This window comes from Mytilus edulis, chromosome 12 (assembly GCF_963676685.1).
Source record: "Mytilus edulis chromosome 12, xbMytEdul2.2, whole genome shotgun sequence".
Classification (NCBI taxonomy): Eukaryota; Metazoa; Mollusca; class Bivalvia; order Mytilida; family Mytilidae; genus Mytilus; species Mytilus edulis.
The window spans coordinates 12,686,004-12,711,043 of record NC_092355.1 but is presented as its reverse complement, the minus strand read 5'-3'; the positions used below and the strand labels follow the sequence as shown (position 1 = coordinate 12,711,043).

General features: G+C 32.5%; 1 protein-coding gene across 1 annotated transcript in view; it reads right to left on the bottom strand.

Annotated features, from left to right (window-relative positions):
• The window catches only part of LOC139497152 (VWFA and cache domain-containing protein 1-like), a 51,133-nt gene that overhangs the window by 17,255 nt on the left and 8,838 nt on the right, over positions 1 to 25,040 (bottom strand). The window contains exons 5-17 of the mRNA XM_071285241.1: positions 23,215 to 23,423; positions 22,228 to 22,387; positions 21,208 to 21,430; positions 20,333 to 20,458; positions 16,035 to 16,114; positions 13,238 to 13,373; positions 10,954 to 11,233; positions 9,658 to 9,769; positions 9,131 to 9,296; positions 6,426 to 6,565; positions 5,056 to 5,228; positions 3,054 to 3,164; positions 1,490 to 1,603 (exon numbers count right to left, since the gene is read on the bottom strand). Of these exons, the coding sequence (XP_071141342.1) occupies positions 1,490 to 1,603; positions 3,054 to 3,164; positions 5,056 to 5,228; positions 6,426 to 6,565; positions 9,131 to 9,296; positions 9,658 to 9,769; positions 10,954 to 11,233; positions 13,238 to 13,373; positions 16,035 to 16,114; positions 20,333 to 20,458; positions 21,208 to 21,430; positions 22,228 to 22,387; positions 23,215 to 23,423 (2,030 nt within the window). The remainder of the gene's footprint in view (positions 1 to 1,489; positions 1,604 to 3,053; positions 3,165 to 5,055; positions 5,229 to 6,425; positions 6,566 to 9,130; positions 9,297 to 9,657; positions 9,770 to 10,953; positions 11,234 to 13,237; positions 13,374 to 16,034; positions 16,115 to 20,332; positions 20,459 to 21,207; positions 21,431 to 22,227; positions 22,388 to 23,214; positions 23,424 to 25,040) is intronic.

Below are 25,040 nucleotides of genomic sequence, written 5' to 3'. Positions count from 1 at the left end.
AAAATTTCCTTAAAATTACCAATTCAGGGGCAGCAACCCAACAACAGGTTGTCTGATTCATCTGAAAATTTCAGGGCAGATAGATCTTGACCTGATAAACAATATTACCCCTGTCAGATTTGCTCTAAATGCTTTGGTTTTTGAGTTATAAGCCAAAAACTGCATTTGACCCCTATGTTCTTTTTTAGCAATGGCGACCATGTTTGTTGATAGATCATAACTTCGGATACAATTTACAAACTAGATACCCTAAGGAACATTCAATTAAAGTTTGGAAGTATTTGGCCCAGTAGTTTCAGAGGAGAAGATTTTTGTAAAAGATTACTAAGATTTACGAAAAATGGTTAAAAATTGACTATAAAGGGCTATAACTCCTAAAGGGGTCAACTGACCATTTCCGTCATGTTGACTTATTTGTTAATCTTACTTTGCTGAACATTATTCCTGTTTACAGTTTATCTCTATCTATAATAATATTCAAGATAATAACCAAAAACAGCAAAATTTCCTTAAAATTACCAATTCAGGGGCAGCAACCCAACAAAGGGTTGTCTGATTCATCTGAAAATTTCAGGGCAGATAGATCTTGACCTGATAAACAATATTACCCCATGTCAGATTTGCTCTAAATGCTTTGGTTTTTGAGTTATAAGCCAAAAAACTGCATTTGACCCCTATGTTCTATTTTTAGCAATGGCGACCATGTTTGTTGATAGATCAAAACTTCAGATACAATTTATAAATTAGATACCCTAAGGAACATTCAGTTAAAGTTTGAAAGTATTTGGCCCAGTAGTTTCAGAGGAGAAGATTCTTGAAATAGTTTACGACGACAGACGACAGACGACGACAGACGACGGACGACGACGGACGCCAAGTGATGGCATAAGCTCACTTGTCCCTTCGGGACAGGTGAGCTAAAAAAGGGAGATTATCCATAACAAACTTTTTTTAAATCAAGATACAATAACAAGATACAATCATTTTGATATATCTGCAAAAAAGCCTCTTAAAGGATGAAGTTTATTTATCAATACATGAGTTTTAGCAACAATATTCAAGATGACCTAGGATATTCCACAATAGTAATCCTGAAGTATCAATGATACTTAGGTTATTTACAACAACTGAGCACTGTGTTTGAATGAATTGTGATTGATATGGTCAAGATTAAATTTACTGTTAAAAAAAATTGAACGTTTCCAAATACTCAAATGTTCTACCCCCTTCTAATTGATTACCTTAGCTAAAATTGAGAATGGAAATGGGGAATGTGTCAAAGAGACAACAACCCACCCATAGAGCAGACAACAGCTGAAGGCCTGACCACCGTATTTGTTACAACCTTATCGCATATTTAGGTCCTCAATACTCTTTAACTTTGTACTTTAAAATCCTTTTTTTATTTGAGAGCGGCCACACACCGATGAGTGTTTTGTAGATTAAGCGTATTTCTAAATTACCGGTACTGACATATATTTTGACCTACCTGTACTGTTGTGTATTTTGACAATCTGAGTAAGTGTTCTGCATCATCTGATAAAAATAGTTGATTGTAAAATCTGTCCCAATCACTGCTACAGTCTGACCAGATGTTGATCCGCTATAAAGAATAAATATGTAATTAACATTGTAGTACACATAAATGATTCATTGGCAATCATACCATGTCTCCTTATTTTAATAATAGTTTATAGATAATAGTACCGACCTACTGAGCTACCTACCGATCAACTAACGGACAAATTCAATTGACAAAACGACTAACTGATGGACTAACAGACGAACTGACCAACCGACCGACTGACAGACAGAGAGACAGACAGACAGGAATATGATGGGGGTTAAATTTTGAAATTAACATTGTTTCCAAGGCATACTTTTTTTTTATTTATATAAGTCATTGGGTTGCTGTCAAATATCGATTTTATACCTCAAACCTTCTTATATATTAATATTTATTTTACAGTGACTTGACTGTAAGTGTTGCTATCCACCAATTGCAACTTATTCAAAATTCTGACCAAATTGCAATTTGTTCCATAAAATCATATTGTTCAACTGGTGAAAAATTTGAACTAACTGCTGTAGAAAACCACAGTCAAGTAGTGAAAGTGCAAGGTGATAAAATAAAACATACTTACAATCCTATAAGACTTTAACTCCACTTTAATGATGTTGTGACAAAATCAGTTTATCAGTTTGTATAGGTATACTATAGTCGTTTCCATGCTAAAGGAACTGTTATTATTTTGAATTGCTATAAAAATGTCCAAACTAAGCTTTCATATAGTTTTTCTTTCTAAAAGTATTCTATATTCATAAAAATCAGACATTATGTGAATTAAAACATTTCATATTCAGTAAAATATGTGTAAAATTGCAATATGTTTGTAGGAAGTGTCCATGGGGAGATAAAAAAAATTTCTTCCAAAAAGTCTTTATTCAAAAGAATAATATTTTAGGTTATCTCCCCATGGAAACTTATCAAGAGCATATTGTTATATATATTTCACACATATTTTACTGAATCTATGATATTTTAATTAAAAATGATATCTGATTCTTATCAATATAGATATACTTTTAGAAAGAAAAACTATATGAAAGCTTAGTTTGGACATTTTTACAGCAATTCAAAATATTGACAGTTCCTTCACCATGGAAATGACTATAATATACCTATAAAAACTGATAGACTCATTTTGTCACAACATCATTAAAGTGGAGTTCAAGTCTTATAGGATTGTTAGTATGTTTTATTTTATCATTTTGCACTTTCACATTTTGGCTGAACAATTTGTTCAATATTTTGACCAGTTGAACAATTTGGGTTAATAAAACAAATTGCAATTTGGTCAAAATTTGCTGAATAGCAACACTAACAGTCAAGTCACTGTAAGGTAAAAAAAATTCAAACATAATTTTCCAGAACTAATTATAAATTTAGAAATTATCAAACAGTTTAAATGCACTCTGTAAGGATTGACTTCTACATTTTGTAACTGTTTAACATCATAGTTAATAATCGACTGAGATACAAATTGGCTTACCTCCCTTCTGTAATAGTTTTACTGAGTGTAATCAGGTATCCAGAGCCCCAAAGATCCAGGTAGGGAGCAGACACCACATCCTGTCCTTTAAGTGCTATAGTTCTTTTATACCTATAATTATATAATTATATGCTGTGGACATAGTGTTGTTCTTTGTCAGTTGATGCATGCAGATCAAGATAGGACAAGGAGACACAAAGTCTGTACAATGACGAAAACAATATCAGGATGCCTTTATTTTTATATTCTTCCCAAAATAATTCAAACGGAATAATCATAAGCGAGGATGACAAATGCAACTATGCATGGTATCTTTATGACACAAATGTATGATGATTAATTTGTTGTAGAAGGAAGAGAAGCGACAAACAAAATGAGGTCTTCTCATTTAATAGTTTTATAAGATAGGTTTGGCAGAAATACTTGCACAAACAGACAGACAGTGACTAAATTCAATATTCAACATAGCCCCATTTTTAAAATATAGGTATAATTTATGTACAACTAATATACAAATCATACTTGTAAGATCAATTAAAATAAAATTGAGAATGGAAATGGGGAATGTGTCAAAGAGACAACAACCCGACCAAATAAAAAACAACAGCAGAGGGTCACCAACAGGTCTTCAATGTAGCGAGAAATTCCCGCACCCGGAGGCGTCCCTCAGCAGGCCCATAAACAAATATATACTAGTCCAGTGATAATGAACGCCATACTAATTTACAAATTGTACACAAGAAACTAAAATTAAAATAATACAAGACTAACAAAGGCCAGAGGCTCCTGACTTGGGACAGGCGCATAAATGCGGCGGGGTTAAACATGTTTGTGAATACTTTGTATTTAATAGAGGTACATTTTTGATGATTAGGATAAAAAATAGGATTATTTTTCTTACAGTCTATAAATATTCAATTCAAGATGCATGTTTTATCCTAAAAGTAAGCAATTTGAATATGTAAAACATAAATATTTAACTTTTTTAAAAATTTGGGGTATCAAATGAATTGAAAGAATAAACTGTTATCACAGAGATGTGTCTCGCTTTTTTGTAATTTCGATAATGCAAATGTTAAAATTAAAATAGTAACACTTTAACATGCAAGTTTTGCAAATATTCAAAGTCAATGAACCATGACTGAAAGTATATGGCTAAAAAATATCCATGTAAATGAGATGTGCCAATGCGTATACAACTGCATACCAAATACCATTGACTTATCATAAATAGTTCTCTTTTAACAAACATAAACTGAATGCATGTAAACTAAGAAAAAGTCAATAAACCATGTCAGAGGGGGCGGGGCCAAATAACTCCATGGAAATGAGATGTGCTAATGCTAATACAACTGCATACAAATTACCATTGACTTATCACAAATAGTTCTCTTTTAACAAACCTAAACACAAACTAATACATGTAAACTAAGCAAAATTTCAAAGTCAATAAACCTTGACCGAGGGGCGGGGCCAAATTATCTCCATGAAAATGAGATATAGATAATTCCAATGCTTATGCAACTACATACTAATAATACTCATAAACTTACCACACTTGGGTCGGTCGGCTGACAGCAAACAAACAATATTTTAATTTAGGCCTCATTAACTTACCACTAGTGTTTCCTCTTAAACTGACCTAATCACAAACTAATACATCAAAAATAAGCAAAATTTCAAAGTCAATAGACCGTGACTGAGGGGCTGAGTGAGTGAGGGCCAAATTATCTCCATGGTAATGAGATGTGCCAATACTAATTAATACAACTGCATACCAAATATATTTGACTTACCACTAGACTGTTGAACATCAACTAGACCTCATTACAAACTAATACATTGATGACGCCATCTTCGCCGGCACCACGGCCAGAAACAGCATACCTATGTCTCGCTTTTTGACTCTGTCAAGCGAGACAAAAAGGTAGATAAATGAAGGTTAAAAAAATATATAATGTAATATTAAATAAATTGAATTGTTCATTTGATATCAACGTACCATGCCCTTCTTGTGTGGTCATAATTTTTAGGTAGTTCAACACCTGGATATAGCCTCATCACGCCATCTGCTGTACCGATATATCTCCATACAACAAATTCAGATAACTCTCTACTAGACTTCCAGATACTTTCAACAGGGTATGTTGAGGAAACAGAATTCAATATGGATTCCTGAAATATAATTTATACTAGATTGTAAGTTCAGAAACTATTGCAATTTTTTTGTTGTTGGGAAAATTTTGACAGAGTTTGAATCGCAATAATTTAAACTTGCACTTTGAATTATTTTATATGAATTAAACAGAATTTTTATCAATATCGGAAAACATAAAATCTCATTTTGGTCTAAAATGACAAAATCGCAATCAATAATAAATGAACGCAATAATTTCTCAATTTATACTGAACAGTATATAAATAAAAAAATAATTTATATTTCTGGTTGAACATTTTGGAAATGACATGAACTGATGAATGTATATTTCTTTCAAATGAACAAGGACCATTAATCCTGAACAGCAGAAGAGAAATGATAATTAGAGAATAACTAATCAAAGAATTCAAATATAGAAAAACATTCAACAAGTGACCAAACAACACATTAATTCATGAATGTGTGTTTATTTCACATATGAAATTATCGGTTTTTATTTTATTAAGGAGGATTCGCAGGTATAAAATTTTCAGAAAAAAATTAAACATTTATTTTTCATTACAAATTTTATTTATTACCTTTAGTAGTTGTTACTTTATCATATGGTACAAAATCATTCCAAAAAATCGGTACATGTTGGGCCCAAGAGACTTTTAAAATGTAGATATCATTGAAAAAGCTCCAAATTATCTCCTTTGGTGCAAAAATGCCATTTTTTGGCATTAAAATTGAAATATCTTTTTTAACTCGTCGGTGACCTATATTTTTTATTATTGTTTTTGAATAAGCTGTAAATAAACATAATAATTGTAAAATTTAAGCGATTTCTGTAATTTAGTTCTTTTTTTATTTCCAAAAGTCTTCGGATGACGATGATGCAACAACGAGGACAACGACGCCAACATCACACCAATATATGACCAAAAAATTTTCAATTTTTGCGGTCGTATAAAAATTGATTTAGACCAGCCAGCCCCCTTAACTGGGAAATCAATGTAATTCATTACAACCAATGCTATAATTATCAATATTGACATAATTTTCTTTATTTAAATAGAAAAAAAACATACCATACTAAAAAAAGTATTGACTATTGATTGGAAGCCTGGTGACCTGCCCATACAGCCTTCTACTGTACTATCCAAATTCAATAAAGGGGTTTCTAACAAAAGAATTAGTTTAGTTTAAAAACAAATGACTTGACATATACTGACCTTTAACCCTGGATTATTTAGGACATTTTTCCCTGTTAAAAAATCTTCATACTTGGTAATCATTGCTTTAGTTTCATCTACATCTAAGTAATTAAATGGCTCTAGAAATGCACCAGGAGTCAACATAACAACAGATTTATCTGTAACATAAAACAGATTCTATATCATCCTTCAGATATATATAGCTATATTACATGTAAAAATATATATCTGATTAATATTCTGAAGCAAGTAACTATTGAAGATAGAGAGGGGATAAAAATACGAAATCCTGAGGTCCCCAAAATCCGAAAAAAAAGAATTTCCGGATCCCGAAAGTGTCAATCCTGAAATCCTCAGCTTAAAAACAGTCCCGATCCGAGAGTCCAAAAAAAGGTCCTATCCCCCTCAAGATATGTCTTCAAATAAGGGGAGATAGTTAAATTAAGTATTACTGAACATAAGCCCACATTTGTGAAGTTTTAGAAAACAGAGCTCTATTTCCTGTAAGTAACCTAAAATAAATATTGATTTGACATTCAATTTTGAAACTTTTTGCTTATGTTTGCAACGGGGATCTGTGACAACACAAGATAAGATGTTCATTTATTTATTAGCATTTACAGTCACAAAAACACCTCTAATTTTTTGTTAAAAATGATCAAAAATAGCTTAAAACAAGTGAAACTGCAAGCTACTGCTCACTGATGATACCCTAGCGCCTGATGCAAGTGGATAAGATTAATAGTGTTAAAATATGCAAGTGTTTAGTAAACAGGAAGTTGTCGAGTACTGAACCTGAAAATGCATCACACGATATAGCAGATTTATATCAAGCCTGAAACCAAATTTTAAAAATCCTTTAAGTATAGTTCCTGAGAAAAATGTGACGAAAATTTTCAACTTGGGTGTCAGGTGTAAAATGATACAAGTGTTCGGTTAACAGGAAGTTGTCGAGTGATGAATCTGAAAACACATCACACGGTATAGCTGACATATATATAAACTCTGAAACCAAATTTTAGAAATCCTGGTGGTGTAGTTCCTGAGAAAAATGTGACAAAAATATTCATGGGACAGATGGACTGACAGACTGATGGACTGTGGACTGATGGATTGATGGACTGACGTACTGATGAAGGGACAGATGGACAGACAGATGTAAAACAGTATACCCCCTTTTTAAAAGTGGGGATATAATTAAGATAGACCCACAGACTTGGTTCAGGAAAGGAAGAGCTACTTTCAAATAGGAGTTTTAGACATAACAAAAAGGATGAGTTTTATTTTCTGATCACAATGAAAACATCAGATTTTTACACTTTTTTTTTGGTTGAAGGGGTTTTACTACAAGTTATCATTGTCAAAGATCCATGAGGTCAAGGTCAAATTAATCCTACAATATAGAAATGTTGGGACACAACTGAATTCACAGTGTATATTACTTTTCGTACCAAATCGTATAAAATGTCGACCGTTTGACCCTTCTGTTGTGGTAGAGTCCAATCGATGATAAACAAAACTGTCTTGTGTAACAGTCTAATAAGGGGAGATAATTACCTTTTGTACCAAATGTGTAAAATGTCAACCATTTGACCCTTCTGTTGTGGTATAGTCCAATCGATGATAAACAAAACTGTCTAGTGTAACAGTCTAATAAGGGGAGATAATAACCTTTTGTACCAAATTGTGTAAAATGTCCACCGTTTGACCCTTCTGTTGTGGTATAGTCCAATCAATGATAAACAAAACTGTCTTGTGTAACAGTCTAATAAGGGGAGATCATTACCTTTTGTACTAAATCGTGTAAAATGTCGACATTTTGACCCTTCCGTTGGGGTATAGTCCAATCAATGATAAACAAAACTGTCTTGTGTAACAGTCTAATAAGGGGAGATAATTACCTTTTGTACTAAATCGTGTAAAATGTCGACCATTTGACCCTTCTGTTGTGGTATAGTCCAATCGATGATAAACAAAACTGTCTTGTGTAACAGTCTGGGGATCTAGTATAGGCTGTTTAATAAGGGGAGATAATTACCTTTTGTACCAAACCGTGTAAAATGTTGACAATTTGACCCTTCATCTATTGTATAGTCCAATCGATGATAAACAAAACTATCTTGTGTAACAGTCTTGGGATCTAGTATAGGCTGTTTAATAAGGGGAGATAATTACCTTTTGTACCAAACCGTGTAAAATGTTGACAATTTGACCCTTCATCTATTGTATAGTCCAATCGATGATAAACAAAACTATCTTGTGTAACAGTCTGGGGATTTAGTATAGGCTGTTTAATAAGGGGAGATAATTACCTTTTGTACCAAACCGTGTAAAATGTTGACAATTTGACCCTTCATCTATTGTATAGTCCAATCGATGATAAACAAAACTATCTTGTGTAACAGTCTTGGGATCTAGTATAGGCTGTTTAATAAGGGGAGATAATTACCTTTTGTACCAAACCGTGTAAAATGTTGACAATTTGACCCTTCATCTATTGTATAGTCCAATCGATGATAAACAAAACTATCTTGTGTAACAGTCTGGGGATTTAGTATAGGCTGTTTAATAAGGGGAGATAATTACCTTTTGTACCAAACCGTGTAAAATGTTGACAATTTGACCCTTCATCTATTGTATAGTCCAATCGATGATAAACAAAACTATCTTGTGTAACAGTCTTGGGATCTAGTATAGGCTGTTTAATAAGGGGAGATAATTACCTTTTGTACCAAACCGTGTAAAATGTTGACAATTTGACCCTTCATCTATTGTATAGTCCAATCGATGATAAACAAAACTGTCTTGTGTAACAGTCTGGGGATCTAGTATAGGCTGTTTGTCATTATCACCAACAACAATACACACAGAAAAATTACTCTGGCTGACCTACAAAAATAGAAACCTTTAAATTGGTTGCAATTGAATGGTTGATTTTTTCTTAATTTCAAAATAAGCAATATTTATTTGTTGTTGTTTTTTGTAAATCTGAAACTTTATAAACTCACGCAAGAATTACTGAATAAGATTGTAAGAGATAAATAATGTCAATGACAATTAATTTTTGTTTATCAACTTTATACCGTACACTTTTTATGTACACTTTTTACGTACACTTTTTACGCCATGTCTTTCTGATGCATGATACTGAGATGTCATATTGTAGTGTCAGAACAAATTTTGGTAATCATACAAACTGAAAGAGAGTCTCAGTAAAACCTTTTCAAATGATATATTATAAGTTACTTACTGGTTTCCAATAATAATGTGATAGGACATCTTCAGTTTCAATTCCCTCATACAGCATGTTACCCCGTGGAACTGTTCTTTTGGAATAAAGAGTATTATTTCCTGTTTTTCCACTACAAAAATATTTAAAATAACACATGAAACAGTAAATAGGATCCAATTTCTGCTGCCAATGGACGCAATTATAATAAATGTCCAAGGGCAATAACTCTGACACTGAATGTGCTAATGTAATGCAACTTTCCATAACATACACATTTAAAGGAACATTATGCCTGTAAAAAAATAGTTTGATCAGCATCTAATTTTTTTTTCAAATTCAAATTTCATAATAATCAGACTTGTAGGCTTGAGCATGCTTATAATATATAGTATATGACACAGGACAGTATTTTTTATCCCATAAGGTGAGCTATATAAAAAGAAGATGTTGTATGATTGCCAATGAGACAACTCTCCTGTTCAAGAGACCAAATTACACAGATATTAACAATCATAGGTTACTGTATGGCCTTCAACAATGAACAAAGCCCATACCACATAGTCAGCTAGTAAACTGGTCCCTAAATGACAAATGTAAAACAATTCAAACATGAAAACTAACAGCCTAACTAATGTACAAACAAGAATGTGTCCAAAATACACAGATGCCCCACTAGCACTATCATTTTCCATGTTCAATGGACCCTGACATTGGGTCAAAAATCTTATTTGGCATTAAAATTAAAAAGATCATAACATAGGGAACATGTGTACTAAGTTTCAAATTGACTGGACTTCAACTTCATCAAAAACTACCTTGACCAAAAACTTTAACCTGAAACTCCCACTTTCATTTTCTATGTTCAGTGGACCCTGAAATTGGGTCAAAAGTCTGATTTGGCTTTACAATTAGAAAGATCATATCATAAGCAACAAGTGTACTAAGTTTCAAGTTGATTGGACTTCAGCTTCATTAAAAACTACCTTGACCAAAAACTTTAACCTGAAATTCGCACTTTCATTTTCTATGTTCAGTGGATCGTGAAATTGGGGTCAAAAGTCTAATTTGGTTTTAAAATTAGAAAGATCATATCATAAGCAACAAGTGTAATAAGTTTCAAGTTGATTGGACTTCAGCTTCATCAAAAACTACCTTGACCAAAAACTTTAACCTGAAGCGGGACAGACGGACGAACGAACGAACGAACAAACAGACGGACGAACGGATGCACAGACCAGAAAACATAATGCCCCTCTACTATCGTAGGTGGGGCATAAAAAATAAATGTAAAAGAATAGTGTTTATTTTACTTACATTTTCATTGATTCTATAACGTTGGTAGCTGATGAGGAGCGTTCTAAATGTTCAATATTTACATATATTGGGTCATCCTTCACACTATCAGGCAATGGTAACAATGGATGAATGAGAGTTCTTCCTGTTCCGTCAATAATGAATGCATATGATAACTCTCCTTGTCTGAAGTATGAAATGTCAGACATGATGTCACTCACAGTCGCATCAGAACAAGCCACGCCCACCAACTCTCCACCACCAGGTCTATAGACAGGCAGGCATATAGAAGAAATCAAACCTATAATTGCAACATAATTAAAAATTATAATTATTCAATATAAAGGTTGTCATTGATATTACACTTAACTTTAGTTGGTCTAAACCAATTCATTTAGCGATCTATTTTGCCTTTAAGGGCATACGATTCAGTTTTGAACCTGTATTTACAAGTTGATGAAAATTTGCATATAGGCTATTTTTTACTTGATTAAATCAAATATGTACTAAAAAATATACCTTCATGTGCTACTTTTTGAGTAAAATAAGGTCGAAATTTTGTATTTTTGCTCAAAATTCAGATTTGTGTCCTTATTTTCTTTTTCGAAAGAAAGACATAACTTTTTTGTTTTAAAAGATAAACACAAAATGGTTTTTGTTAAATAATCGGTAATTTATGTATTTTATAAGTATTATTAAAAATTTTGCAATTTTTATTCCGAAATAACTCTATATTTATCAAATGTTCATGAATAGAGGAAAAAACGTCAATTTTTGCTGCATGTTTATCAAAATTAAAAAAATTGCGCTATTTACAGTTTTATAAAATTTGGGTCACATAATCTCCTTGCAAAATGAAACAAATTGCTGTTTTAAAAAATAGGGGTCCATGCACTTGTTTCCAAATCAAATCAGTTTGAATGGTAAAAATCAGTCGAAAAATGCATCTTTTCCCGATATGTCAGAGTTTGACGTCGCGAAAATAACATTTTACGTTAGCAGCGTCATTACCTTCCCTGTAACTGTATCGTATGCCCTTAAGTTACTGACAGTCATATCAGAACAAGCCACGCCCACCAATTCCCCACCAGGTCAATAGACAGACAGGCATACAGACTAAATTTAACCTATAATTTCATCATTTATAAAAAAAATTATATATAATTAGTCAGTAGAAAGGTCATTATATTATTAGAGATGCAGGGGGATCCAGCCATTAAATGATAAAGATGGATAATTTTTAATCATCTTACAGGGTACCCACAATCCCATACTATTTTCCCCTGAATGTGAAATTAGACTTATCACAGAGTTTGTACTAACATTAGCAACATAACAAGGGTCCATATAAAGCCAATCTGTTTAGTAAGTACCGTTCTGAGACACCTGAGATCCCCCCAAGTTTTTGGTGGGGTTCATGTTGCTATGTCTTTAGCGTTCTATCTTGTGTTTTGTATACTGTGGTTTGTCCTTTGGTCTTTTCCTTTTTTACAAAGGCATTGTTATATATATAGTTGACCTCGTCAAATGAGTTTGAAAATTTGTTTGGTATCTTTTCCTTTTCTTGTATAATACAGCTTGGTACCAAATATTGAGTATTATATATATATGATGGTGGTTTTGTAAAACAGGTTCAATTTAATCTATATGAAATGTACTACAGAGGGATCTAAATCTAATGGTCTTATAACACAGGTTTTTGTTCAATCGAGGTGGTCTCTTAGGCAGGTTTGACTGTAGACCTCATCTTATATCTTTTTACTAATAAATTGAATCAAACATTAATTGTTCTAATTTAAGGTGGTATGGGTGTCTAATTCAAAATGATAGAATTTGTTCATTCTTTGCCAAAACGTAGTATTCATTGATATATCTTCAAAATATAATTAAAATGATAGGTCACCGTGCATTTTCTAAAGCTACAGGTTTGACAAAATGACGGATAATACAGGAAAAAACATCATTATGAGATTAAAAGCTAAACTAAATAATAGAATTGTAAAATAAATTATGAGAAGATAGCTTTTAAAAAATGCTTTGAGAATATCAAAAGAAAAGATAGTCACTGTACATTTTTTCCAGCTAAATTACAAAATTGGAAATTCCATGTAGATTGCTTCACTGTTTCAGAGTTATCTCCACTTAAAATGCAAATTTAAAAACATTAAAAATCAAGCAAAAATAATCTACACTTCATCCCTGCATCAAATCATGCTAACTTGATTGAAAATCTGAACCTTAGGTTCTCTCTTTTATAGAATCAAAGATGGTGAAAGACACACATACCACCTTAACACAAACATACCTATTCCAAATAAATCCTGGTATGGTACAGAAAATATTGGGTTCTGAATTTTTTCACTGCTACTAAAACGATTGTAATATGATGCCATTGAAGATCTAAGGAAGTCAGGATCAGAAATGTGCTTGAATTCACCACTCTTTACACATGTGAAAAGAAAAATACAGATATTGGAATACTAATAAATATGGCCTGAATTTAGGCTGTAAACAAGAATGTGTCCACAGTACACGGATGCCCCACTCGCACTATCATTTTCTATGTTTAAAGGACTGTGAAATTGGAATAAATTCTCTAATTTGGCATTAAAATTAGAATGATCTTATCAAAGGGAACATGTATACTAAGTTTCAAGTTGATTGGACTTCTACTTTATCAAAAACTACCTTGACCAAAAACTTTAACCTGAAATTTGCACTATCATTTTCTATGTTAAGTGAACCGTAAAATTGGGGTCAAAACTCTAATTTGGCATTTAAATTAGAAAGATCATATCATAGGGCACATGTATACTAAGTTTCAAGTTGATTGGACTTCAACTTCATCAAAAACTACCTTGACCAAAAACTTTAACCTGAAGCCAAAAACTTTAACCTGAAATTTGCACTATCATTTTCTATGTTCAGTGAACCGTAAAATTGGGGTCAAAACTCTAATTTGGCATTTAAATTAGAAAGATCATATCATAGGGCACATGTATACTAAGTTTCCAGTTGATTGGACTTCAACTTCATCAAAAACTACCTTGACCAAAAACTTTAACCTGAAGCCAAAAACTTTTAACCTGAAATTTGCACTATCATTTTCTATGTTCAGTGAACCGTAAAATTGGGGTCAAAACTCTAATTTGGCATTTAAATTAGAAAGATCATATCATAGGGCACATGTATACTAAGTTTCAAGTTGATTGGACTTCAACTTCATCAAAAACTACCTTGACCAAAAACTTTAACCTGAAGCCAAAAACTTTAACCTGAAATTTGCACTATCATTTTCTATGTTCAGTGAACCGTAAAATTGGGGTCAAAACTCTAATTTGGCATTTAAATTAGAAAGATCATATCATAGGGCACATGTATACTAAGTTTCAAGTTGATTGGACTTCAACTTCATCAAAAACTACCTTGACCAAAAACTTTAACCTGAAGCCAAAAACTTTAACCTGAAATTTGCACTATCATTTTCTATGTTCAGTGAACCATAAAATTGGGGTCAAAACTCTAATTTGGCATTTAAATTAGAAAGATCATATCATAGGGCACATGTATACTAAGTTTCAAGTCGATTGGACTTAAACTTCATCAAAAACTACCTTGACCAAAAACTTTAACCTGAAGCGGGACAGACGGACGGACGAACGAACAGACGGACGGACGAACAGACAGACGGACGCACAGACCAGAAAACATAATGCCCCTCTACTATCGTAGGTGGGGCATAAAAATATAAATAAGAACAATTTTAGCATTTCAATGTTGGCAGATAATTTCTTATGTTTGATAAGTCCAAATGTTTAAATGTCATATCATCGAATACCAATTTAATATCTGGTTAAAAGATTGTACCGTACATAACTTAATTCTCAGTATGTAATTTTGCATTATAGTAACACAATAAACTTTATTCAAATCTGAAATTGAGACAAAAAACTATTAAAGTTAATGAAGCCTAAAATAAAGGTTAAGGATGAACTCCTCTGAGGAGTCAAAAAATTCTAGAATTAAACTTTTTTTCTTAACCTGATTTTTAGGTTTATATGACTGTAAATAAATAATTGGTGAAGAAAAAATCATTTGGTGGTGCACTTCTTTTTTTGTTACAGCCCTTTAAAAGTAACCAATTTTGATGATTTTCCCATTTTTTATCAATTTTTACCCTTTTTTGGGCTATTATTGTGAAAAAATCACAGTTCTACAATTAAACTTTTTTTCATACTTTCAAAAAACATTGTTAGGTTTTTTCATAAAAACTACTAGTTTCACTTTAGGGTCTTTTATATAACTGACTATAAGGTATGGGTCTTTCTTATTTTTAGAGATCAAAATGAAGACAAAACCAAGGTCATAGGACATCGGGCAAATGCCAGAGACCAGTTTGATATGCATTACCAAATGACCAGTGAAGTTTTGTCCAAATGACATTTGTAAATGTTCTGTTAGGAAGAATGGTTTAATGGACCAAATGTCCAATTTATTTCTCAAAGACTTGCAAACCACTAGTACTGTGACTGTTAATTAATTCCATCATAGTCATTTGAACTCTGGTGGGTACCGGTAGTTAATAAGTAAGTTAGTCAACATAATATACATGATAATAACAAACAAAACATAAGCTCTGGTGAGCTCTTTAACTAAAATTGAGAATGAAAATGGGGAATGTGCCAAAGAGACAACAACCCGACCATAGAAAAAAAAACAACAGCAGAAGGTCACCAACAGGTCTTCAATGTAGCGAGAAATTCCCGCACCCGGAGGCGTTCTTCAGCTGGCCCCTAAACAAATATATACTAGTTCAGTGATAATGAACGCCATGCTAATTTCCAAATTGTACACAAGAAACTAAAATAAAAATAATACAAGACTAACAAAGGCCAGAGGCTCTTGACTTGGGACAGGCGCAAAAATGCGGCGGGGTTAAACATGTTTGTGAGATCTCAACCCTCCCCCTATACCTCTAGCCAATGTAGAAAAGTAAACGCATAACAATCTTTAACTGACTAGTTGTCTTGTTGGCAATCATACATACATACTCTATCTTCTTTTTTAAAGTACTTTTATATTCTTATAACAATACAATATACCTTTATTTCACCATAACTAGCATCTGTCCTTGTCTGAGCGGCCATATCTTTCAACTTCTGTATGGCATTGACATTTAATTCTAAAATAAAACTATATGCAATGTATTAAATGATATAGTTATATGCAATGATTGAAAAATGTAGCTAAACTGAACTTGTAAATATTTGGATATCAGATATAAGGTCTCCATTTGTTTACTATAAATTCAGAAATTATTGTGTGCGTTTTATTATTGCGAATTTGTCATTTTAACCTATGATGCAATTTTAATTTTTGCAATATTGAAGAATATCCTGTTTAATTCAAATAAAAATTTCAAAATGTGAGTTTAAATTGTTGCAAATATAACACTGTTGCATTTTTTACAATAATAAAAACCTCCTAATAGTTTCTGACTTTGCAGTATTTAAATTATTCATTTAGTAGTCTGCAGAACTCAAGTGTCTTACCTGCTGTTTTGTGCTGTCAGTTTAAACATTTGCATAGGCAGATCCTGGGGGGGCCCTGGCGGGACCGGGCCCCCCCTTTCGTTGGAAAAATTTGGTTAATTATATAGGGAATCATTGAAGCATGACTGGAGCGGACCCCCCCTTAGGAAAAGTTCTGGATCCGCCACTGATTTGTGTGATGTTGATTACTAAAAACTAAGCACATTTCCCAATAAAAGTACAGGTAAAATAATCAAACTTCATTGCACAAATGCTTTTTCATGAAGAAGCGACTAGGCTAAAAATGAATACCACATGTGGAGCAGGATCTGCTTATAACGTAACCCTTCCGGAGCACCTGAGATCACCACCAGTTTTTGGTGGGGTTTGTGTTGCTTAGTCTGTAGTTTTATATGTTGTGTCTTTTGTACTATTATTTGTCTGTTTGTCAAATTTTTTTTTAACCATGGCGTTTTCAGTTTATTTTCAATCAATGAGTTTGACTGTCCCTCTGGTATTATTTGCCCCTTTAAGCAAACTAATAAAATATATGTTTCCAAATTTTGGGTCTGGATATTGTATTTTGATCTTTAAAAGACATGTGGTCAAGTTTCTTGAAATTCCTTGAAGGTTTGATAAAGTTATTGCTATCTAGAAAACTTAAACCATAGACTGTATCCTACCTTTAAAATGCAAAATAAAACTAACATGACTATAAATCAAGTCCATTAATCAGCAATATACATATATATATATACGGAAAAATGAAGAAAAAATAAACATCAAAATTTAGCTATGGATACTCCCAAGAGAAAACAAAAACGGGATTCATCGGGATCCTAATGAAATCCCGGTGAAATTGTCCGGATAAGGCGGGATAAATATCGGACACTGGGATCCCAATCAGGATAACTGTCTGAAGCTGGGATCCCAATCGGCACTGTCTAAAGCTGGGATACCAAATCGGGATAACTGTCTGAAGCTGGGATCCCATTCTAGTTGAAACGGGAAAATGAATGAACCATAATTATGTTGTTGAAAATATGTAAGTGTTTGGTTTGTGTATATGTCTCTGTTGACATCAAGTACAGGTTATTGGTGTTAATTAACAATGTGTTAAAAGCTGTCAGGTGAAACCAATCACTTAATGGGTCACTTAATATTCAGTTTGACAGATATTTTTTAGTCAGAAAAATGTTGAGATTTTCGAAAAGAAAATGGCAGGGGGTCTGAGAAATGTCAACTGCTGTTTTGCCAGACAAGCTGGGTCATTTCTGATTTCCCCCCGAGTTCACATAAGTGCGTTTCTATTACTTGTCGTCCGGCATCAATGATAAGATAATGATCGACATTGTAAAACGTTAGTTTCTCAACTTATGTAAAATGTAAAAAAAAGTCATGACCACATGGTTTTTTTTTTGTAATCATGGTAATTGTACTGAACAGTCCGACCCTAGAAAATATCGTCCTAGATAATACGGCCTCTAGTTCATCCCGCATGCACCCTGTGCCAATTAAATGAAAATTTCTTTTCTTATATTTAAAAACTTGCCAGTGATAAATATTTTTATGCGATACCCTTTATTTATTTAATAATACCATTATGGAGACAGATCAACTTCTGGCCTATATAATATGGGGCCAGATTGTCACTTCGACGTAATAGTGTCCTGGTAAATACGTCATAAAAATCTGATTACTCTGATATATGGAGGATCAAGATGAATCTGATACCGATGTTTTCAGATAAGTGCATTAATAATTTAATTTAACATGTGTATATGTGTATATAATGATTATAAATATGATTTATTGAGGAAATATAATTTTTATGGTTTTTATTTGAGCAAATCAACACCAGAAAGTCTGAAAGCATAAACTGAAAATCTATTTATTCTTAACACAGGGGCGGATCCAGCCATTTTAAAAAAAAAGGGGGGGGGGGGTCCCAACCAAGGACAAAGGGGAGGGTTCCAACTATATGTCCCCATTCAAATGCATTGATCGTCCAAAAAAAAGGGGGGTTTCCAACCCCAAGAACCCTACCCCTGGATCCGCCACTGTAACATACAATGAATAATCTTGTTTTCACATAACAGGCATAACTGGTAGGTATGTTAAAATAAAATTGAGTTGTGTGAATGGTTATTTTGGTGAAAATAATAAGTCGCTAGTTTTTTAATCTTCAGTGAATAAAAAAGGGGGAGAGCAATTAATTTGATTCCAAATGGCTTCCAATCTACTATATAAACATGCAATAATATTTCTATTGAATTTGTTGCTTCAAAACATGTTGAACAAATGATTCTTTGTGGATTTTTTTGATACTTTTAGGGGATTAAATGATATTTTTAAATGGAGCTGCCAACAGATTGCATGCAGATATTCCAGTAACCTTTACTCAGCATTTACTATAGTTGGAACTACAGAGACAGCAAACTAATTTACAGAAAGGAGAACTTTACATGTATCCTTTTGCATAAATAACCCAGGAATCAAAGTGGCAGTGGAGTCTAGTACGTGCAATTTGAATTGGTGCATGTATATCCTGCTGGGGATTTATTTTTGAGATCCTGCTTTTTTCCGGGAATCCCAGTATATTCCAATCAAAATCCCAGTATATTTCCACTGGGATTTAGATAGTGATCCCACTTCTTTTGTTGGAATCCTGTTATTTTATCCCAGTATATTTTGACTGGGATTTACATCGGGATCCCGCTTCTTTTGCGGGAATCCCGAAATTTTATCCCAGTGGAATTAGGTGAGATCCCATTTGAAATAACCACAATATCCCAGTATATTTCCACCGGGATTAACACCAGGATCCCGCTTCTTTTGCAGGATTCCTGAAATTTTATCCCAGTGGAATTAGGTGGGATCCCAATTGGAATCCCATCAGAATTCCAGTCGAATCCCAGATTTATTTTCTCTTGGGCTGTCTTAAGAATATAAAAATGCTTCTATCATCCTAGTTGTATATAATACAATGAAGGTTATTGCTGTTTAAAACTAGAACTGTCTACATAAGCGGAAATATCCCTCTGGCCGTGCATTTCAGTTATTGCTGTGAAATTGAATGACAATAATTAAATTTGGAGATTTTTGGTTTTGAATCAGCCTTTAATTTTATTTATAGTATAACTAATCGCCGTATTTGAATATCAAAAATAAGACAACACGTGACCGAACGACGCATGAATTAAACGAGTGCGCAGCACGAGTTTAATCCATAGCGGCGTTCGGTTACAAGTTGTCTTATTTTTGATATTCAAATACGGCGATTAGTTATTCTTTTTATTACATTGGCAAAATTTGGCTTTTTTTATAAAATTAATGTAGAAAATGTAAGGAACTATATCTTTTTCCTACGCATTGACAATTTGTTTTGATCCGACGTTATCGACGTCTTGACAACGCCTATTGTTGTATGACGTCAGAGAGTGAAATAACCACCTTTATTTCACATGTGAAATTATCGGTTTTTATCTAACTGGGAAATCAATGTAATTCATTGCAACCAATGTAATAAATACTGTTCAGGAACTTTCCACAAATGTTGTATTGCCAATGAATTCATGTGATTTTAATTATAAGGTATTCTACTGATCGAGGGACCAAGTCTGAGGTGTGTTTTCTATAAATTTAAAAATTTAAGGTCAAAGTAGGTGTCAGCAGGATGCTTTCAAATTTGCAACTAAAGCTTTTTCAATTCTAGTTCCACTAACATAAAATACTAATACTGCAGTGCTCTGCCATTCTTAAAAAAAACACACTTCTGGTAAGGTTCTTGTAAAGTTTAGCATAAATCACATTTAGTCCTGGTACCTATGATGAGTTTATGGTAATCGTAAAATTGAGCTGATACTTACGCTGTCCAAGACCGTATGTCAGTATCACCACACTGTTGTTTATCTTTTTATTTTCATCCCTCATAACATCTAGTGGTTCTCCGCCAGCAGTTTTTTCACCATCAGTTAAAAACAGAATTACTTTTCCTGAAAAAGTAAATTTTCATGATACCATAAATTGAAGTCAATTCTTTGGTATTTTAAAAGGCTTGACTCTGGGTGAAGGTTTTTCTCAGTGCGTTGAAGACCCATTGGTGACCTTCGGCTGTTGTCTGCTCTTTGGTCCAGTTGTTGTCTCTTTGACATATTCCCCATTCCCATTCTCAATTTTATTTGAGCATTCCTGGTGAAGTTTTTCTTTTGATAATCCAATACTTACCTATCTACTATGACGTTTGTATCAACTTTAGTTTGAGAAGATGGAAATCTTCAGCTGATACTATCAAATTAACAAAATGTCGATTGAGTCATTTTCTCTGGTGTTTTAGGAAATAATGTAGAGCGTTTTAATTTGGGATTATATAGCATGTTACTCGCAACATCCAGTATAAATTAATTCTGTTTACATGATTTGCATTTCACATTTTTGAGTTAATGAATGACAAAGTTTGGACGGTGAAGGTGGCAAATTTAAATTGACCTTTACAGAATCTAAAGGACTATGGGTAATCTCATTGTTGTACACCAAAATGGAAATTAGTTTGTGTCATTGGTTGAATTTCTATGCTTTTAAAAATATTACCCAGAATGCATTACTGATTGGACTCTAAAACAGCAAATTCCTAACCTCCAGGATAACATTCAATCAAATTTGAGTACAATGTATACAGGTTTAACTGTGCCTTTTAGATTATTGTTTTTTTATGACACCTTTGACTTATCAAATTATAGAATACCTCTATCGTCAGACATATCTGGCTTGTTCACAAAAAACTTGAAGGCTGCTCTCATTGCTGCTTCATAATTAGTAGATCCAGCACTTCTGATAACACTCACTTGACTCTTCATGAATTTAATATTTAGGGGTGTGGCTTTTGCTAATTCTGTTCCATGACAATCTCTTCCAATTGTACCAGATCCTGGTATGTTAGCAGAGGAGCTGAAAGCTACTACCCCAAACTGCAAAAATGAAAATGTTCATAATTATTTTGTAACAATCGGGAAAAGTATAAAAATGGGTTTACAGTAAAATCTTGTATTGATCTTTGTTCATGCACTGTCTTATTGATAATATCCCTCAAAATTTGTTTTTACTATTTAACAGAAATCATATAATATTATATTTAAATAAATCAATTCTAAAAGTGTTACATTTCATATCAATTTAGATCTCCTGTCAAAGTGCTTAAGTAGAGTACACCCCTTAAGTCACATGGCATGGGGTAACTTTTTTAAAAGACAAAAACTAAATAATTTGAATGCTTTTAAAGGTCATATGTCCTTTTAAATGACACCTCAGGTCATAAGGTTATCAGCAAAGCTCTACATGGTAGTAGTTTGGATTTTAACAATTTTGAATTGACAAACATTTTGATTTGTACTTGATCTGTATTTTGTTTTTATAAGCATTGTGTATAATACAAGGGAGATAACTCAAAACGGTAAAAGTGACACCATCCAAATTCAACCATGATCTGTTTTGTGTTGTAATGAGCATTGTGTATAAGATTCATAATATTTTGTTGAAGCAAACTAAATTAGTTAGAGAAGGGAAACCAATTTCTGGACTTATGGACGGATGTAAAAATGCCCAAGGGTAAAACTTAATGCTTCCTCTACTAAACAGCATGGACATAAAATCGTTTGGGTTAAGAGGTCAAGAATCTGATTTTTGAAACTATATATCTCTCTAGTCCTCTTTTAGCTGTTTCTATTCAGTTCTTCCTAATCCTATTATTTCTAAATTTTTACATTACCCTGTCATTTGGATTAAGCGTTTCCAGGACTGAAATGGCCGCTTCTTTGGCTATCTGCAGTAATGTCTTAGAATTATGAGTGTCACTCATGGATCCAGATTTATCAATAATAACCACTACATCCTTCTGAACAGGGGTTGCCGTGGAAACATAAAATGGTCTAAATTAAAAAATATTAAACGGTATCATAAGTATTAAATATATATTTCATGTATATAAACCTTTGTAGTTGTAGGTCATTCTATATGAGAGGATAGAATGCGATACCCATACATGAGGAATGACAGTAAAATAGTTGTTAAAATAACTTTAATTTTACTCCATTTGATGCTAATGGTTAGCTTCAAAATAAGATTTCATGAATGAACAAAACACTTAAGGCTTATATGACACTAATGGTAGCAAAAACAGGTGTCTGGCGCTTGTGGAACCAAACACCTTGACTAAAATCAATTTGGCTCGTTTATTTTTCATAAAATTTTGACAAAATGTTTACTTTGACCCTTTGACAAAAATATAAAAATTTTAAAAAAAAATTGAACCACACATTTTATTAGAAAAGTTTTATTGAATATATAGCTGTATGACAAACACTTTTTTTTATCATTGAGAAGCTTAATATTTCCTTTACAATAGAACATGATTAAACATTCAACTGATTTTTCGAGAGTTATCTCCCTGTTGTGATATGTACCATCTTAATATGGAGAAGGTTTTGACAAGGTCCAAATGTGGCCGCTATTTTTAGCTATAATTTCAACTATAAACTCAAAAAGCCTGTGATGTTAACCTAGTTCTATTTGCATCTTCAACAATGGCTGGAGAAAATCTTGAAAAAACATTGATCACGTAATGATCACATGAATAAATTATGTCTATGAGGTGATAGACAAAACACTGCAGCCAATCAGAAGATAAGTTACATGGAAAATTAAATTATTCATAAATAATTGCTGGAATAATTGTTTTTATTTAATCAATAATCACCTGAATCTTGGATCGTAATTTGAGCAATCATTTAGTTTTAAGGATGGATAGTTTATAAATATTCCATCTTCTTTCCCGAAGTACTGCCATTTTAGGTTTGGATTACGTTGGTGGTTCTCTTTCATCACATCTTGTATTTTAGTTGTCGGGAATTTCCGTTTTTGTGGAGAGTATGATGATATTGTAACACAGGCTTGCATCATGTTAACCTATCATTGAAAAAAATAAATAAAAGATCAATCTTAAATCATTGTTGGATATCATAACACTAAGATATTACTGAAAAATGGTAATTTTTGAAATCTCAAGAAGAGATTTTATATGAATTTATAGGGTTAAATATACTTACCATGAAATTACATTTATATTATATAGAATATGTTTGCTTTCACAACATGTTCTCATCGCAATTAACTAGGTGATTAAAAATTACATCCATGAGATGTACTCACCTACGTCATAGTTCACCTGTGTAACATACACTAGCTTTAGTTTTAATTTGTCGTTTAATTGAATAATTTCAATTAAGTGAACAAAAAACTGAATTTATTCCAGGGGTGGTGGTGGATTGTGGTAAGTATATTTAACCCTATAAATTCATATAAAATCTCTTCTTGAGATTTCAAAAATTACCATTTTATATGAATTTGGTTAAATATACTTACCATGAAATTACATTTATATTATATAGAATATTTACTGATTAACAAGCAGTATTTCATTTGGTGGAGGATAAATTCTCTCACACACATACAATTTCAACATATAAAAAATTATGTGAAATTTTTTAAAAAGTAACTCCATTAAATTTTGTAAATACGGATATTAGTAAAAACAGAAATTACTGAATTTATTATACAATGAAGCTATGCTGCATAACTATATGTATCAATGGCAAACTTTGCAGATTGTATAAATACAAGTATGCAAAATTAATAGACTTGATGTAGAGTTGTCTCAATGGCACTCACATGTATATATATACCCCATCTTTCTATATCTGATGAATAAATAATCTGCAGGTCAGTATAGAAATAATTATATTAAAGCTCCTTCATTATGAGCTAAATGTGTTGTAATATTTATGCAACAGTAAATAAGCATTTATTTCTGAATAGGTTGTTCTTGTTGCTTGTACAAATCGACAAGAACTAATCCAACCTTAATTTCATTACTTTCCACTTTGAAACTTAAGTTTATTTGGAAACATTATTACCTTTCTTTAACTTTCCATTGTTTTCTCTATATTAATATAATAACAGATAATATATGATTGCTGTCGTCTTTTGATAACCTGATCAATATCACATCTTTCGAAATAAATTCTTTTCTACTTAATTAAAGAATTATAATCAATTAAAATATACTTTGTAAATAGGTGTTCTTAATACAATCAAAGTTTATTAAAGACTCAAACCAAAGTTGTTTCATGATTATGCTAAATCTGGATTAATCTTTAAACTTTTTTAAAGTTATAGTCCCTGAGAATTTGCTTCTCTGCTAGATATACTACTTTTAATATTTTATAGATTTAGAATAAAATATTTTCATCAAGAGAAGTCTTGTACTATTGTATAATGACAATTCTCTAAACTGACTAAATTTAAAAAATCTGATAAAATTTCTATGAGTGGTAGAACCTTTGAATACAATGTCTACCATTTCAACCATGAACAATATTTTTGTTTTGTATTGGACTACTCAAGAGTAAAAATACAGAAATGGACAAATCAGTGGAAAAGTTTCAGTATACATGTTTCCATTGATATACTGCTTCCACAGAACATTTGGATGTTGAGCTGAATTAAAGCCATGATTGTTGTCCT